The 15,749-nt window shown below is 38.7% G+C and overlaps 1 protein-coding gene and 1 pseudogene across 1 annotated transcript; one reads left to right on the forward strand and one right to left on the reverse strand.

The window, feature by feature from the left end:
- Positions 1-6,113: 6,113 nt before the first annotated feature.
- Positions 6,114-13,940, reverse strand: Triml1 (tripartite motif family like 1). Its single transcript, XM_048330751.1, has 6 exons — positions 13,533-13,940; positions 13,065-13,160; positions 11,456-11,686; positions 10,191-10,213; positions 9,924-10,021; positions 6,114-6,664 (listed from the first exon to the last, which is right to left on the reverse strand). Exons 1-6 carry the CDS (start codon positions 13,938-13,940, stop codon positions 6,114-6,116), a joined length of 1,407 nt encoding a protein of 468 aa, XP_048186708.1.
- LOC125339557 lies at positions 7,594-7,881 on the forward strand (annotated as a pseudogene).
- Positions 13,941-15,749: the final 1,809 nt, after the last annotated feature.

Genomic DNA, 15,749 nt, shown 5'->3' on the forward strand with positions numbered 1-15,749 from the left:
CACACACACACACACACACACACACACACACACACAATCATTCAGTTCAGTCCTCACCATGACTAATGAACTTCTCTCAACCTACTCTGAATCTTTCTTGCCCATCTTGTCAGAGGACAGGAAACTCAGATATGCTATAAAGAACAGGCATCCCCTATGAAAATAGAGCCCGCACTGGCCATAAAGGAAATGCAAATCAAAACAACATTGAGATTCCATCTCACCCCAGCAAGAATGTCATATATCAAGAAAACTAATAATAACAATTGTTGGAGGGGATGTGGCCAAAAGGGAACCCTACTTCATTGTTGGTGGGAATATAAACTGGTTCAGCCACTCTGGCAAGAAGTATGGAGATTCCTCAGAAGGCTCAATATAGAACTCCCCTATGACCCAGCAGCCCCACTGTTGGGTATCTATCCAAAAGCCCACAAACAAAATCACAGTAATGCCACCAGCACAACAATGTTCATCGCAGCACAATTTGTCATAGCGAGAATCTGGAACCAACCCAGATGCCCCTCCATAGATGAATGGATCAGGAAAATGTGGTACATATACACAATGGAATTTTATGCCTCTATCAGAAAGAATGACATTGTTCCATTTGTAAGGAAATGGAAGGACTTGGAAAAAGTTATACTAAGTGAAGTGAGCCAGACCCAAAGAAACATGGACTCTATGGCCTCCCTTATTGGGAATAATTAGTACAGGTTTAGGCAAGTCATAGCAGAGCATCACAAGGCCCAATAGCTATACCCTTAGGAACACATAAGATGATGCTAAGTGAAATGAACTCCATGTTATGGAAACAATTGATATATCACAGTTGTAACTACTTTCAACGTCCTATGTGTATGTGTAGTTTCTATTATTGATGATGTTTTTGTATCACCTTCCTATGGTTGTACCTACACTATCTCTGTAATCTTATCTGAGTATATTGGAAACCGTGTTTACTAGTATTGGAAGTAGGAAATTCAAAGGGAATACTAAATTTGAGAGACACAGGGTAAAAAAAGAGAAATAACTACAAAAGCAATACTTGCAAAACTGTTTGGTGTAAGTGAACTGAACACCTGGGGGGGGAGGGAAAGGGGGGAGGGAGGGGGGCATGAGGGACAAGGCAACAAACAGTACAAGAAATGTATCCAATGCCCAACGTATGATACTGTAACCTCTCTGTACATCAGTTTGATAATAAAAATTTGAGAAAAAAAAAAAGAAAAAAAAAAGAAAAGAAAATAGAGCCTGCTTGACTGAAATTTCCTTTTAAAGCAGAACTTGCAGCTCCACTATCACTATGGAAAGCAGAGCCAGGAAAAAAAATGCTAGTTGACTATATTGTACCTTATGTGAACTGGAAAAAAGTGAGTGAGCCAAAAAAAGCCATAACCCCAATGCTCAAGAATTTTCAGAACTTCCTATTAGAGGGGACATAAGGACTAGAATCAAGAATGGAAAAGAACTCACGCTCCAGAGATATACTTTGATGCTGCTGCAAAACTAGAGTCTGTGAGGGAACGAGGAAGAGCCAGCAATCCTCTGAACTCAGGTGTAAGGTGTCTAAAGTATAGTATATGGAAGGTAGCATCCAAAACTGTAGGCAGACTAGTGTGTCAAAAGTATTGTAAAGAACAATGGATTTTTAACACTAATTTGACCTTAAATGAGTTGGTAGAAGCCATTGTTATGTCATTCAATACACTCAACCTATGAGGCAGATACTACTTTCAACTCCATCTATGGATGAAGAAACTGAGTCAAAGGGAGACTAGGAAACAAGATCAGGGAAGTATTGTTACCCAAGGTGGTCTGGTTTTACTGCTTTTCATTTTTCTATCTGACCAATGCATAAACAGATATATGACAAAACTAATAAAATGGAGAGTTTCAGGCCCTCACTTGTTTGAGAGCATCTAAGATCTTATACCTATTTTTATAATTTGTAATTCTTATTGAAGAATAACCCTCCCTGACCTTCCCACTGTGTGCATGAGCTTCAGGGGCAGGGGAAGAAGGGGTTCTCAGCTAGTGGCAACTATATCAAGCATGGTCCTAATTAAGCTGAAGGGTTCAGTATCTCTGGACATCTTTAACTGGATTGAAGAATAAAAGGCACCATGGTTGCAAAAGGCTCTGCCAACCCATTTGTTTGCAAAATACTTCAAGAGCCTGTTTTGTGCCAGTGGTGGCTCACACCTGTAATCCTAGTTACCCAGCGGGGCTGATATCTGAGGATTGTGGTTTGAAGCCAGAGCAAGCAAGTTCATAAGAATATACTCCTCTCCAGTTAACCAATAAAAAGCCAGACTTGAACTGCGGCTCAAATGGTAGAAAAACAGATTTAAGCAAAAAAGCTCTGGGACACCACCCAGGCCCTGAGTTCAAGCCCCACAACTAAAAGGGGGAGGAAAGAAAAGTAACATCTTGGAAACATTTCAAACATTTTAGTGCCTATATTTTCCTCGCAAGTATCCTTTAGCCTTTCTGCCACCATTCTGAAGAGTTACAAAATGGAGATTTTGCAGAGGGGAGAGAACAAAATTTCTCCATCCTCTATACAATAATTGTTTAATGTATTCCCCATAATCTCCACAGAATTTCCTATATTTTTGAAGAACAAGTAACTAAAGCTCTGAGAACAAAATAGCGTATGAAAGAATAGCATAAAACAGTTTCTTGAGGGTAAAACATTCAAACCAAGATTGGCTGAGTTGAAGCACAAGCCTAACTGAAATCCTCACAGTATTTGTTTTGTTGTTGTTGCTGTTACTGGGGTCTGTATTCAAGGCCTGGGGCTCCCTAAGCTTTTTTTGCTCAAGGCTAGCACTCTACCAATTTTGAGCCTCAGCTTCTAGTGGTTAATTGAAGATAAGAGTGCCACACCACCATTCTCAGATCTCAGCGTCCTGAATAGTTAGGATTATAGGAGAGAGCCACCAGCTCCCAGCTCTCAGGATTTTCTTTTGGGACACTAATTCCATGCTTCTGGCAAGACCACAGGGCAGCAGATTATATATTCCTTCACTTGCCTCAAATTTAGGTTGTCTGTCTTACCAATGTGAATAGAAACTTCGGTGTAGCTGCAGTGCTTGAAGAACATCCTTAGGGGGATGTGAGGCCTACACGCATACTGTCACACAAATGACAAGGCACTTTACTGCCTAGAAGAGATATACCTGGGGAACAATTAGATATGCCCAAAGGTTTATGTAGACATGTGTTCATCCCAGTGTCATTTATAGTAGCTATAAATAGAAAACAACCTAAATGTTCCACAGTAGGCAAATGAGTAGATAAATTAGGAAGTACCATATGATAAAGTATTACTCCCATTATTCTGAGACAATTAAATTTGATGCCAATGCATACATTATTCCTGGATGCTGGAAGACAAAAAATCATCCACAAAGAACATTACAAGGACAAGTAGGGAATTTGTAATATGGACTGCTTACTATCATTATATCATTTATTGAAGGTAAATATTTGGAAATGACAGATATAATATATAACATGTACTAACTCTTAGAAGATACATACTTATATATTTAGCAATGAAAAAGATTGTATTTTCCAAAGGCATGCTGGAAGTGGCACAGTGGCTCAGAGAGGTATAGCAACAGAAATTAAGGACAGAGATCAAATCCAAAGTTCAAGCCCCATAACCAACAATTTTATCTAACATATAAACAAAAATTACACAAGTAAACACATCAAACTGAAAATATTAGTTATATCAGTTTAGCGAGATTTCATGTGATTTTACTTTAGACTTTGCCCTTTACATAATTCTTACATATTCCTACTGTGGCCTAATACTCTATTCCATGCCTTCAAGAACAGACATAGGCAAATCTAAGTATATGGACGAATAGATTGTTTTTTAAATTAACTTTGTGCAAGAACCTCACAAAGTAATCCAAAGTCAATCTATTACTCTCTAAGCATAACAGGTTAAAGTGATGTCAGATCTTAACTGAACTCTTATGTTTTATTGGAAAACTAAATTTCAAGTCCAGAGATATATATTTATTTTACAAAATATATGCTAAGGAAAATAAAAAAACACAAAGTATCTAAATTGTAATTTATCATGAAAAAAAATAGGTTGATGTCCTCTAATCTCAGAAAATATATTTTTCCTTTATTCTATGTATTTTTGGGAAATGGCTATGATCCTAGAGGCCACTGTGGTCATGCCCACTCAACAAGAGGCTACTAGTGAGGCTACAATGTGGTGGTCAAATTGTTGAATCACAGGAGAGTGAAAGACAGGAACTGAGAGGACAGAGTTAAATGAGGAAGAAGGGATGGCTGTGGGAATGGTGGCAAGCTTTTTGTGATATATCATTCCTATTCAAGGACATGTCCTTTGTATAAAAAAGTGGATCCTATGCTTAGTTTACAACTGCTCCTCTGCCTCTGAAAGCATAAGATTGAAATATGTAGAGTTGAAGGACAACACAGATTTAGACCAATGAGTAGAATGAAAACAGCTAATTTCTATATTGTTTTTATGGCCATGTGTGCTGATATGTGTATTTGGTTACTAATTTACCCCCTTCTTAGCCCATCATTTAGGGAAAAAGCTGATGGTAATTTTTTTTTCCTGAAAACTTTAGAATTAGTCATGCATAGTTGTTAAACTCTACAACTGGTTTTCTGCTTTTTAAATTGAGTTTTCTGTGTGATAAGAGATCAAGAGAGCCCCTCTGTGATTGGTGATGTTCGCAGTAAATAAAGCAGAATTTCTTTAGGAAGAAAAAAAATGGAAAAGTCCTACAATTCCCACTTTCTAAGAATGGAGCACCTGGAGAGGACCTACCTCTGTAAGGTGGAACTCTGAAATTACTTAATAAAAAGTTAACTTATACAGTACTCAAAGTTTGAAAAAAATACATGCATTCTTAGTTTCCTGGGCTTGATTTGGTCTTCCATGGATCAAAGGCCTACTTGTCTTAGCAAACAGCAAAAGCAAAGCAAATAATCTTACCTAAAACTCAGTTCAGTCAGTTGGTATCCATTCCCCCAATACTTTTATTGAAGTCACTTCACTTTGTCATCTTTTAACAACACAATACAAGGTTTTATTTATTATGTTTACATCAATGGTCTGATGATGTTCACACCAATATTTATAGCATATGGGATTTATAAGCTTCCTAAATATAAATATTTCAACTCACAAGGTGGGAAGAAAAAGCAGCTTTATAGAGGACATTGAATCCTCAGACCCTATCATCTACCCTAGAAAGAAAAACTTGTTTATGAGATCTCAAGGAGATCTGAATTGCCCACACATGCAGAGCTCTGCAAATAGGACAAAGACACAAAACACAAAAGCACAAAAGACAAAAACATCATATATATGTTTTTCTTTCAGTTTCCATATGTGACTTTAGGTTTTACCCTTTCTTGTCAAAGTGAAGTACAGAGGGGTTGGTTACAGTTTCATATCCCCCCTTTCCCACCTCTCCCTTTCCCTCTCACCCTTATGAGTTGTATAATTGGTTTACACCAAACAGTTTTGTAAGTATTGCTTTTGGAATTGTTTGTCTTTTTATCTTTTTTCTCTTGATTTTGGTATTCCCTTTCCCTTCCCTAGTTTTAATACATGTGTATACAGTATCCAGGGCACTAAAATCAGTTACAGTAATATCAGGGTAAAACCATAGGGAAGAAATACAAAAGAAAAAGGGCATAATTTCCCATGACATGTTGAAAACAACAACAATGATATAGTTTTAAGAATCAAATAAATAAATAGACTTGAACAAATGACATGTGTTTATAAAGCTGCCTCTGGCTGTGGTATTCAGAATCGTAGGGGCTAATTCTCCCTGTGTATTTTGATTGACCAGCATGGGCACCAGATAGGCTAGATAATGAACATGTGTAGACACAGAATATGACCAGCTCTCATTATTGATGTTGAATTGATTTTCTAATTGGTGCTTTGTTGGGGGCTCAGGTTCACAGGAATTCTATGGGGAGGATGGGAATTTTCTTTCCAATCATCTGCTGTGAAGGCTTGCAATAATCATCTTAATGAGTAGTCACTTGATGGTCATAGACCATGTCCTTAGTGGAGGGCCCAGGTAGGTCTTTCAGATGTGACTATTCAGTGAGCAGATGGTAAGAGGGTCTATATTTGTCCCCTCATTTGGGAGGCAAGGGGAAAAGATTGGCCTAAGAGCCTCGTGGAAGGAGGCTGAAGGGAAGCTGTAGATGAGGGACTCATCTGTCACATTGTAGAATGCTATATGTCCTGATTCATAATCTAAGAAAACACCGACTTTATGCACAGGCTCTCGGACATGTTGGCCTTTCAAAGGTGATGATACCCAAAGACTATAATCATCTCCGATTTTTAAACCGATAAGTGAGAAGAGGTCTCCTGGAGGCTTGGGCAGGTTCCCTTTCCTGCTCACAGAGTCCTTGCAAATACCCACTTCCCACTCGGTCTTGTTTCCAACTTCCACCTCCCAATAGTGTCTCCCACAGGTGAAGATCTGAGCTCCCAACACAGTAGCAGACTGATCAAATCTCTCTGGGTTGTCAGGTAGCTGCTGTCTGATTCCACCATATTTCACACTTTTCAGATCCTCAGACAACAGCAGGTAGGCATTGGCAGTGGCTGGGTCCAGAGTTATTTCTGCTGCAAAAAGAGAACAGAGTGAACCTTCCTTTAATATTCTTACAAACCCTCCCTCCTATAGATACAGCGCTTAAACTAAATCCATCCTACTGTTCCCATTCATCCAATGTAATTTAATTGAAAGCCAGGCATGTTGGTGCACAGATGTAATCTCAACATTCTAGAAGGTGAGGCAGGAAGATCATAGGATCAAGGCCAGCCTGGTCTAGTTTACAATATCTGGTATCGAAACAAAAAGAAACCACTGAAATGTGAGTGATTGTATTGTGGGTAGGCCTATTTAGAACAGAATCTCTGAACTAATTTTTCACTGTTTAGCAAAACAAGGAGTGAGGCTCTTAAAGGAAAGTATTTAGGAGTCCAGTGGAGAATATATATATCTCCCATCTGAGAGGGAAAGAAGAATCTGACAGTGCACCAAAAGCTCTTCTATCTACAAAAGAGTTTGGCAACTTAGTGCCATTTAATTACCGAAGAAAACCTTTTGCCACTGATGCTCATGCTAGTTATGGTTCTCCAGGTTCTTTGGTTTGGATAGGGGAGAGATGTTGGCAATGATCATTTGCTGAATTCCTCTAAATGTGCCAATTAATTTCTATGCATTATCACATTCAATCATTTCAAGTATTAGCAAATTTTCTGTTTATGTGAAAGGGAAACTGGGGTTCATAACAATCAGGAATTGTCAAAATTAAAAATACCATTTGTTATGGTGTCATGCTCAGCTCCAGCTAGTGTACCCCAACTTCCGTTCCTGTAGCCTTCAACTTCTGCTAATTCTCTGGTCAGAAATAAGGGGCCCAGGGCTGGAAATATGGCCAATGGTAAAGTGTTCGCCTCGTATACATGAAGCCCTGGGTTTGATTCCTCAGCACCACATATATAGGAAAAGCCAGACGCCAGGGTGGGGCGAGAGCAGCTGCAGAAGGTATGCGTTCGGAGCCTCTGAGCAACTGGGGAAAGTAGGCATTCTTGAGGCCATCTGCACCTTCTGACTGGGAAAAGATGGTCAACGTCTTGAGAGGAGTGCTTATAGAATGCGATCCTGCCCTGAAGCAGTTCCTCTTGTACTTGGATGAGTCCAACACGCTGGGGAAGAAGTTCATCAAGACATCGATGACACTCACGTCTTCGTGATAGCAGAGTTGGTTAATGTCCTCCAGGAGCGGGTAGGTGAATGGATGGACCAAAATGCCTTTTCTCTTACCCAGAAGTGAAAATACTAATGATCGACCACTTAGGAATTACAAGCAGCAAATGTGAAAAACCATCCCCATTTTGAAGCATGTGATCAGTTAAACCTAGCAGATTGTTTAGGAGCATGTGGAAAAGACTATGGGATCATTTGTTCAAACAAAAGCCCCTGAACTGATTGTGTTGTGCATTAGAATTTAAAAAAAAAAAAAAAAAAACTTTTAACAGTGGGCTATTCTTTTGTTTGTTAGTTTGTTTTAGGCTTGGAAGGAGAAGAATTTTTTTTTTATTGTCAAACTTATATACAGAGCGGTTACAGTTTCATACGTTAGGCATTGGATACATTTCTTGTACTGTTTGTTACCTCCTCCCTCATTTCCCCCTCCCCCTTTCCCCTTTCCCTTTCCCCCCATGAGTTGTTCAGTAGATTTACACTAAACAGTTTTGCAAGTATTGCTTTTGTAATCGTTTGTCCTTTTTACCCTGTGTCTCTCGATTTTGGTATTCCCTTTCAGTTTCCTAGTTCTAATACCTGCATACAGGGTTTCCAATGTACTCAGATAAGATACAGTGATAGTGCAGGTACAACTACAGGAAGGGGATACAGGAGGATCATCAATAATAGAAGCTACGGTTTCACATGGCATGTTGAAAGTAATTACAATAGTGATATAACAGTCGTTTCCATAACATGGAGTTCATTTCACTTAGCATAGCATCATCTTTTGTGTTCGTAAGGGTATAGCTACTGGGCTCTTGTGATCCTCTGCTGTGACTAACCTAAACCTGTGCTAATTATTCCCTATGAGGGAGACCATAGAGTCCATGTTTCTTTCCGTCTGGCTCAACAGTGGGCTATTCTTTTAGTAAAATAAAAATGTTTTTCTTACCTTTTTAATACTAATTTATGCATTAATAATATGATGGAATATGCCATTAGATTTCCAGTGTGATTTTGATAATTACTTGTTCCTGTTCATAATTGTGAATTTTGTAATATGAATGTTGTTGATTTTTTTTGTTTCAGTTATAAACTTCATAGATTTACTGTTTAAATAAAATTCCAGGGTAGAAAAAAAAGAAAAAGCCAGAAGTGGTGCTGTGGCTCAAGAGGGAGAGTGCTAGCCTTGAGCTAAAAGAAGCCAGGGACAGTTCTCAGGCCCTGGGTCCACGCCCCAGGACTGGCAACAAAAACAAAACAAATAAACAAAAGTAAAAGCACTATTGGACTCATTAATTGTTGTAAGAGCTCAATGGCATAGAAGTGAGCTGAGTGTAGACACATATCAAATAAATGTTGAACTCAAAGCTCACTGGATCTGCCCTTGAATGCAGACTGTCAATGAGATAAAAGTTAAGAATTAAAATTGAGACCTCTGGTTAATCTATTTTGGCCCTGCTAGTCTAAATGCACATTATCAATGAATTATTCTTTGTTCCTTTACTGGAATTTAAGTCAGCTTTTCGGGGGGTTGTTTTGTTGTTTTTATTTTTGTTGTTGATGATGTTTGCTTTTCTTTTCTGAACTCTCAAATCTCCTGACTAAGCCTCTAAAGTGCTAGAATTATAGCTACCACACACAGTTTTGTCAGCTTTTATCTAGCCAAATAGGAACAGAGCTAGAAATGAAGAGTCCTCAGTATGAGGACAGTATGTTGTCTGTGACAACACTGAACACAACACAGAACAATAAAAACAAATATAGCTGGAAGTGTGACTCCAGTGGTAGACCCAGGCCACAAAGCCCTGAGTTAAGCTCTCAGTACTCACACACACACACACACACACACACACACACACACACACACACACGGACACGAAACTTCTTAGACAGAAAACAAAGCCAAACACAACATCAAGCAAGTCTCAATACTTCTCTCGCTCAAGAGCGCACATAGCTTGAGACCCCAGCCCAGTGTTTAGAAGTAACCCACTATACCTTACCTGAGATCCTAGTGCAAGTGGTAAGCACTATGTTAGAAGAAGCAAAGAGTTCAATTATGTATCCTTTAACATAACTTAACTATGATTATCCCTAGAGGTTTGACAAACCAGCTCGACTTACTGCTGAATTTTCTTAGCATCGCCCTCATTCCAGTGACATGACACAGACTCAGCTCTGTGATGGTGGCCTCTGGACACTGGAGCAAGAGTGTCTCACTCCTACAAAACAATGAGCAGAGGCCCTCACTCTCTCCTCTTCGAATAGTACAACCCACTCCAACTTGGCAGTCTATCTAATTTTGCCAGTTGCCCAAACACCTGCATCACCCATTTCTCATCATTACCAGATCCCATCTCCTGCCTAACTCCACAGAGAATGGCAACCTACCTTTCCAGGGCTTCTCTTACTTCCTGAGGGTATAAAAGAAAGAAGGTTAGCATTTATTCATGTCAATGACTAGTAAAAGCTGAACCCATTTCAGATACAACCCATTGTAACATTCACAAAATCTCCTCCCCATTGTTCTAGACCAACTTCAGAAGGAGGAATAGTGAAGGGGAAAATTCACCAATTTCTTCCAGGGATGTTTGTTTGGTGAACCTGAGATGTTTCATATATGACAGGAGCATGCATTATTCTTTTTCTGGTCATATCACTATGTCATGATGTCACATTAAGTTTAATGTACCTAGTATTATTATCAAAGAAACTACATACTAGTTTGGTTATTTAATGTTTCATAAAGATGGAAGTTGGTTCAGTGAGAGTGAGAGTAAGAGGTCAGGATGCAGTCCAGTGGTAGCCCACTTGTTATCATGTCCAAGGCTCTGGATTCAATTCCCACAAATTAAAAAATACTTTCAAAATAAATTGAGCCTGCATAAAGTGGGAATCTTTTTTTAGTGCAAGCCACTAAATTAAATAGCAACATCCTATGGGATCAGTCTTGAAGCCGAGATTGGCTCACATGTGCAATGTCATTTGTCCAATGGCTCAGACAATGGATCTATGAACAATGCTATAGCCTAGGAATGTTGCAGAGCAAAGGTGGTCTCACAGAACACTTGGCTTCCTTCAAAAGTTCATTGTTTAATGGGCAAATAGCATTCCTGTAACGTGTCTGAATTTTTAATGAGTGTTACTATAAAATATTATTATAAATGACAGAGGACAATTACTTCAATCTATGTTGTAGTAGTGCTTGTGCTCATTATGTCCTTCAGAATGCTAAACTTAATGGATCCAGGATATAATAAGTGTTTATATATCAACCTAATAAAATACACATATAAAGGAACATTACAGAGAGGTAGGAGTAGAGGAATTTGAGGACACATTGAGCTCATTTGGGGATGGGTATTTTTCTATTATTTTTTCTTAATTTTCTCCCATTTTTCAAGACATTTTTGTTAGCATTATACCAATTATAAAAGGCAAATGTTTTTTGAAATTTACATACACCATGTAATATGTATGTCGATCATATTCACCCCCTTTATTACTCTCTAATACCTTTTTGAAATATAGAATGCCATTTTTTTTTGAAAACTAGTTTTCCTATGTCTTGAAATACTATGAGTTATTATGGGTTTTTTTTCTGTTTTTTTTTGTTGTTGTTTTGTTTCCAACCATCTCATGAATTTTAGCCTTACCTCAAAAGATTCTAGAGTGGAGTTCTGACATGTGGATTCTATATGTCCAATCATTTTGCTCAGTTTTCTGACTTGCTGGGTCAGCTGGATCTCATTGTCCTTTAGTTTCTTCATGTTCTCTTTCTCCTTCTTCTCCAGTAGCTGCAGCTGCAGCTGCTCTTCTTCCTTTAGGAACTGGTGCATTTTCATGTATTCCGACACAACAACCTGTTTAAAAGTTTTTGTCTCTTCCTAACATCACACACACACACACACACACACACACACACACACACACACACACGCAATTGAGTTAGTAACAGAAATGCTTTTTCCAAGATATCTGCACATTTTTAGTGCCTACAAATAGTTACAGTAGTTCTGCTGTGAAAATTCCTTAACCGTAACTAGCTGGATGGGCTTTGATAATTTCATGGGTAAATATTCTATAGATCTTAATAAACAAAACCAAAATTTCTGTTCTAATAAAATGTCATTCTACTAGAAGAAATGAAAAAAAATGCACATATATGCAAATGGGGAGGGGAAGCAAAAGAAAGGGGACCAATGAGGAAAAACTATATGTTCCCATTTATTCAACAAATATTTAATCAGTGAATGTCAAAGTGAACATTGCCTCATATAGTAGAAACAGAAATTTACATCATATATATTTACATCATACATAGTCACATCTAAGAACTCCAGAAATATTTGACTACTCATGTTTTTAGACTTAAACATTTGCTTCTTTGCTTTGACTTCTGGGTAACTCATATCCAAATTCATGACTAACTAGATGTTTGGGTATCATTAAAACTATTAATATGGATTTATATCACATTCTCTTTATTTCTTTTCAATTTGCATGTGTGCGTGTGTGTGTGTGTGTGTGTGTGTGTGTGTGTGTGTGTGTGTGTGCTGGGGTTTGAACTCAGGCCCAGGAGCTCCACTTCTGGTTTTTGGGGGTACTTTATTGGAAATAAGAGTCTCATGGACTTTCCTGCTTCAGCAGGCTTCAAACTATGATCCTCAGATCTCAGCCTCTTGAGTAGCTAGGATTATAAACATGAACTACCAGATTCCAGCTTAATTTGCATCATTCTTTTTCCCCCACAACACTTAAGATAGTCTTTTTTTTTAACCAGTCCTGGCCTTGAACTCGAAGCATGGGACACTGTCCCTGAGCTTCTTTTGTTAAAGGCTAGCACTCTACCACTTGAGCCACAGTACATTCCAGGTTTTTCTGTTTATGTGGCACTGAAGACTCAAACCTAGGGCTTCATGCATGCTAGACAAGCACTCTACCACTAAACCACATTCTCATCCATGAGATTTCTTTTTAAAACTCATTTCTATCCTATGAAGTATTCCTATAATCTGTATTTTAGATTGTATATAGTTATAGCCAAAGTTGCTTAGGTACACAAAGAAAAATGCAAATAAATCTGCCTAAGGAGCATGAATTTGAGCTGAGTTGTATGATTTCACAGTGGATAGGCAGCAACAGGCAGCTCAAATTAAGGAACAGTACTACAGGACTAGAAATGGAACCCTGGACATAACTCTAGCTTCTCCCTAGTTCCCTGCACAGAATCAGACAAGAGTCAAAACTTAGGTAAAGACTGACCTTACATAGGATCACTCTCTCCTTCTCATGAGTCAGTATAGCCTGAACTTCCTTCTTCTTTTTTCGCAGAAGATTTAGGATATCCTGGAGTTTCTCCTGCAACAGAAATAAGCATGAGGCAAATGAGAAGAGCAACCATTCATCCAGAGAACCTTGAAAGGGGGAGGGGGGAGGGGGAATGAGGGACGAGGTAACAAACAGTACAAGAAATGTATCCAATGCCTAATGTAGAAAACTGTAACCTCTGTAATTCAGTTTGATAATAAAAAAATATATATTAAAAAAAACTTTAAAAAAAAGAGAACATTGAAAATTGACAGGTAGAAGGTGACAAGGACTCTAGACCACAGGAAGACCACAGGATCCACACAACTTCACGGTATAATGTCTGAGGTGTCACCAACAGATATTAGAAGAGTTAAGTGACAGGACCTGATTTGTATTCTGAGATTTGTACATCCATCTTACTTTGTGTTGCTCCTCAGCCTCACTGGAGAGATAGCCTCTGTCTATTCCATGACTCTGCGTTGAGAAAGCAATGACACTCTGCTCATCATCAGAGAACACTCTAGTAGCAGATGCCATTTTTCCACCGCCGCCTGGCTCCTCTTCATTCTGCAGCACCTGGGATCTGAGCTGCCTGCCAATGCTTGCCAGCCTTCCCAGGCGTTCATTGGCCTGGAAATGTGGTCCTCCCAAAGTCCTCCAGCACTCAGGACAAGATAAAGGTGTGTTATGTTCCTCCCAGTTCTTGAGGAGACACCTGAGACAAAAGCTGTGCCCACATTCAGTGGTCACTGGGCTGTTGAAATAGTCCAAGCAGATGAAACAGGTGAGCTCTTCCCGGAGGTTCTCCATCAAATCTATTGTAGACATCTTCTCAAGGGTGTCTGTGCCAGAATTAACAAAGCCCTCCCTGTAGTTCTATTATTTGAAATAACAAGTGGGCGATAAAGTTGTTGTGTTGTTATTATAAGAAACTCTTATTCTCCTCTGTGCCTGATGTCACCAATGGACATCTATGATCCAGCACAAAGCCAATTATGACTCAACGTGGAACCCCTGCACATTAGATTCATCATCAGACTCAAACTTTGATTGAGCTTCTCTATCTTTCTCCCTGTCCTTGCTCTTCCTCTCTCTCTCGATCCTATTTCTGCCTCTCCCTCCCTCTTTCTTCTCTCCCTCCTCTCCTCTCTTTGTCTCTTCACTCTGCAAATCACTCACAGAATATTTGAGAATACTTGTTCCTAAAACTTATGATTTTGAGAACTCTTTGTGGTACATGAATAACATTGTGAAACTATTTTAAAACATTTTTTTCAGGCTGGAAGATTTAGACTGGATTATTTGGTACAAATCAGTTCAGAGATTTGAATTATAGTGACTTCTAATTATATATAAATTGGAAATATGGTCTAAATCCTTTCAAAAACTACAGTAGTAAATCCTAGTTGAGAACTATGAGAAGAAAATGGTAATATAAACTGCTTGTTACTGTTGAGTCTTTGTCTCTGTTTGATCAAGGTGGAAGATTTCTCTTTCCTTATTAAGGTACTGTATACATGTTTTGAATTTTATTTATCCCAATAAAATGTGAATTATTCCACTGAAATATTCTTTGATTTTTAGATGCACAATAGACATGTTAATTGCTTAGACCAGAGTACTCACCCATCTACATCATGAGAAGCAACTAAAATGTCATTTTTTACCTGTAATCCTAGCTACTCAGGAGGCTGAGATCTGAGGATTAAAGTTCAAAGCTAGCCTAGGCAGGAAAGTCCATAAGACTCGTATCTCCAATGAACCACCCGAAAACCAGAAGTGGTGTGATGGCTCAAAGAGGTAGAGTACTTACTAGCACTGGGTGAAAATGCTCAGAGGCAGGGCTCAGGCCCCTATTCAAGGTCCACAAATGACAAAAGTAAATATAAAATAAAATGACAACCTTGTTGGTCATTGCCCCAGGAAGTCATTGTACTGTGAAAGAATTATATCTTGTATAATTGTAATTTTGTTCACTTATTTTTACTCTTTCAAAAATACCTAAAAATGTAAAATCTCTAATCTCTGTCAGTTCTTAATGGAATTTTTTAAATAAGTAGATATTTTTCTAGGACTATGAAAAAATAAATGCATAGTATAGAGACAGTGACCAGCATGATTATGCCATAAATCTACACTGTCATATGCCCATGAGTCTGTTCTAATTATGGCCCACCTTCCACATTTTATATTCCAGAAATTGAGATTGTCACATTCCTCCTACAAATCTGAGCAGCCTAATTACCTTAGTTCATTGAATCATATTCCTAGTAGCTTAGCTCATTGTAGTGTATTCCTACTTTTATCCTTTTCTATTATGGTTTTTTGTTTGGTTTTTTTTGGCCAGTCCTGGGGCTTGGACTCAGGGCCTGAGCACTGTCCCTGGCTTCTTTTTGCTCAAGGCTAGCACTCTGCCACTTGAGCCACAGCGCCACTTCTGGCCATTTTTTTTGTATATGTGGTGCTGGGGAATTGAACCCAGGGCCTCACGTATACGAGGCAAGCACTCTTGCCACTAGGCCATATCCCCAGCCTCTATTATGGTTGTTTACGAGTTGTTTCATTCACTTTTATAATTTTCAGGCTTCAACTTATCCTTCTTTCTCACTTATCTACCACAAAATATTGTATGTTGTC

The sequence above is a fragment of the Perognathus longimembris genome, chromosome 21 (assembly GCF_023159225.1).
Source record: "Perognathus longimembris pacificus isolate PPM17 chromosome 21, ASM2315922v1, whole genome shotgun sequence".
In the NCBI taxonomy this organism is placed as follows: domain Eukaryota; kingdom Metazoa; phylum Chordata; class Mammalia; order Rodentia; family Heteromyidae; genus Perognathus; species Perognathus longimembris.

What these genes read in the sequence shown, in the direction of transcription:
- Triml1 (XM_048330751.1), bottom strand. Translation starts at nt 13,940, where the DNA reads ATGTCTACAATAGATTTGATGGAGAACCTCCGGGAAGAGCTCACCTGT. An exon ending in GTAAGAGAAGCCCTGGAAAG is followed by an intron (nt 10,022 to 10,190) that starts GTAGGTTGCCAT and finishes ATTGTTTTGTAG; the next exon opens with GAGTGAGACACTCTTGCTCC. An exon ending in GATGCTAAGAAAATTCAGCA is followed by an intron (nt 6,665 to 9,923) that starts GTAAGTCGAGCT and finishes CTCTTTTTGCAG; the next exon opens with CAGAAATAACTCTGGACCCA.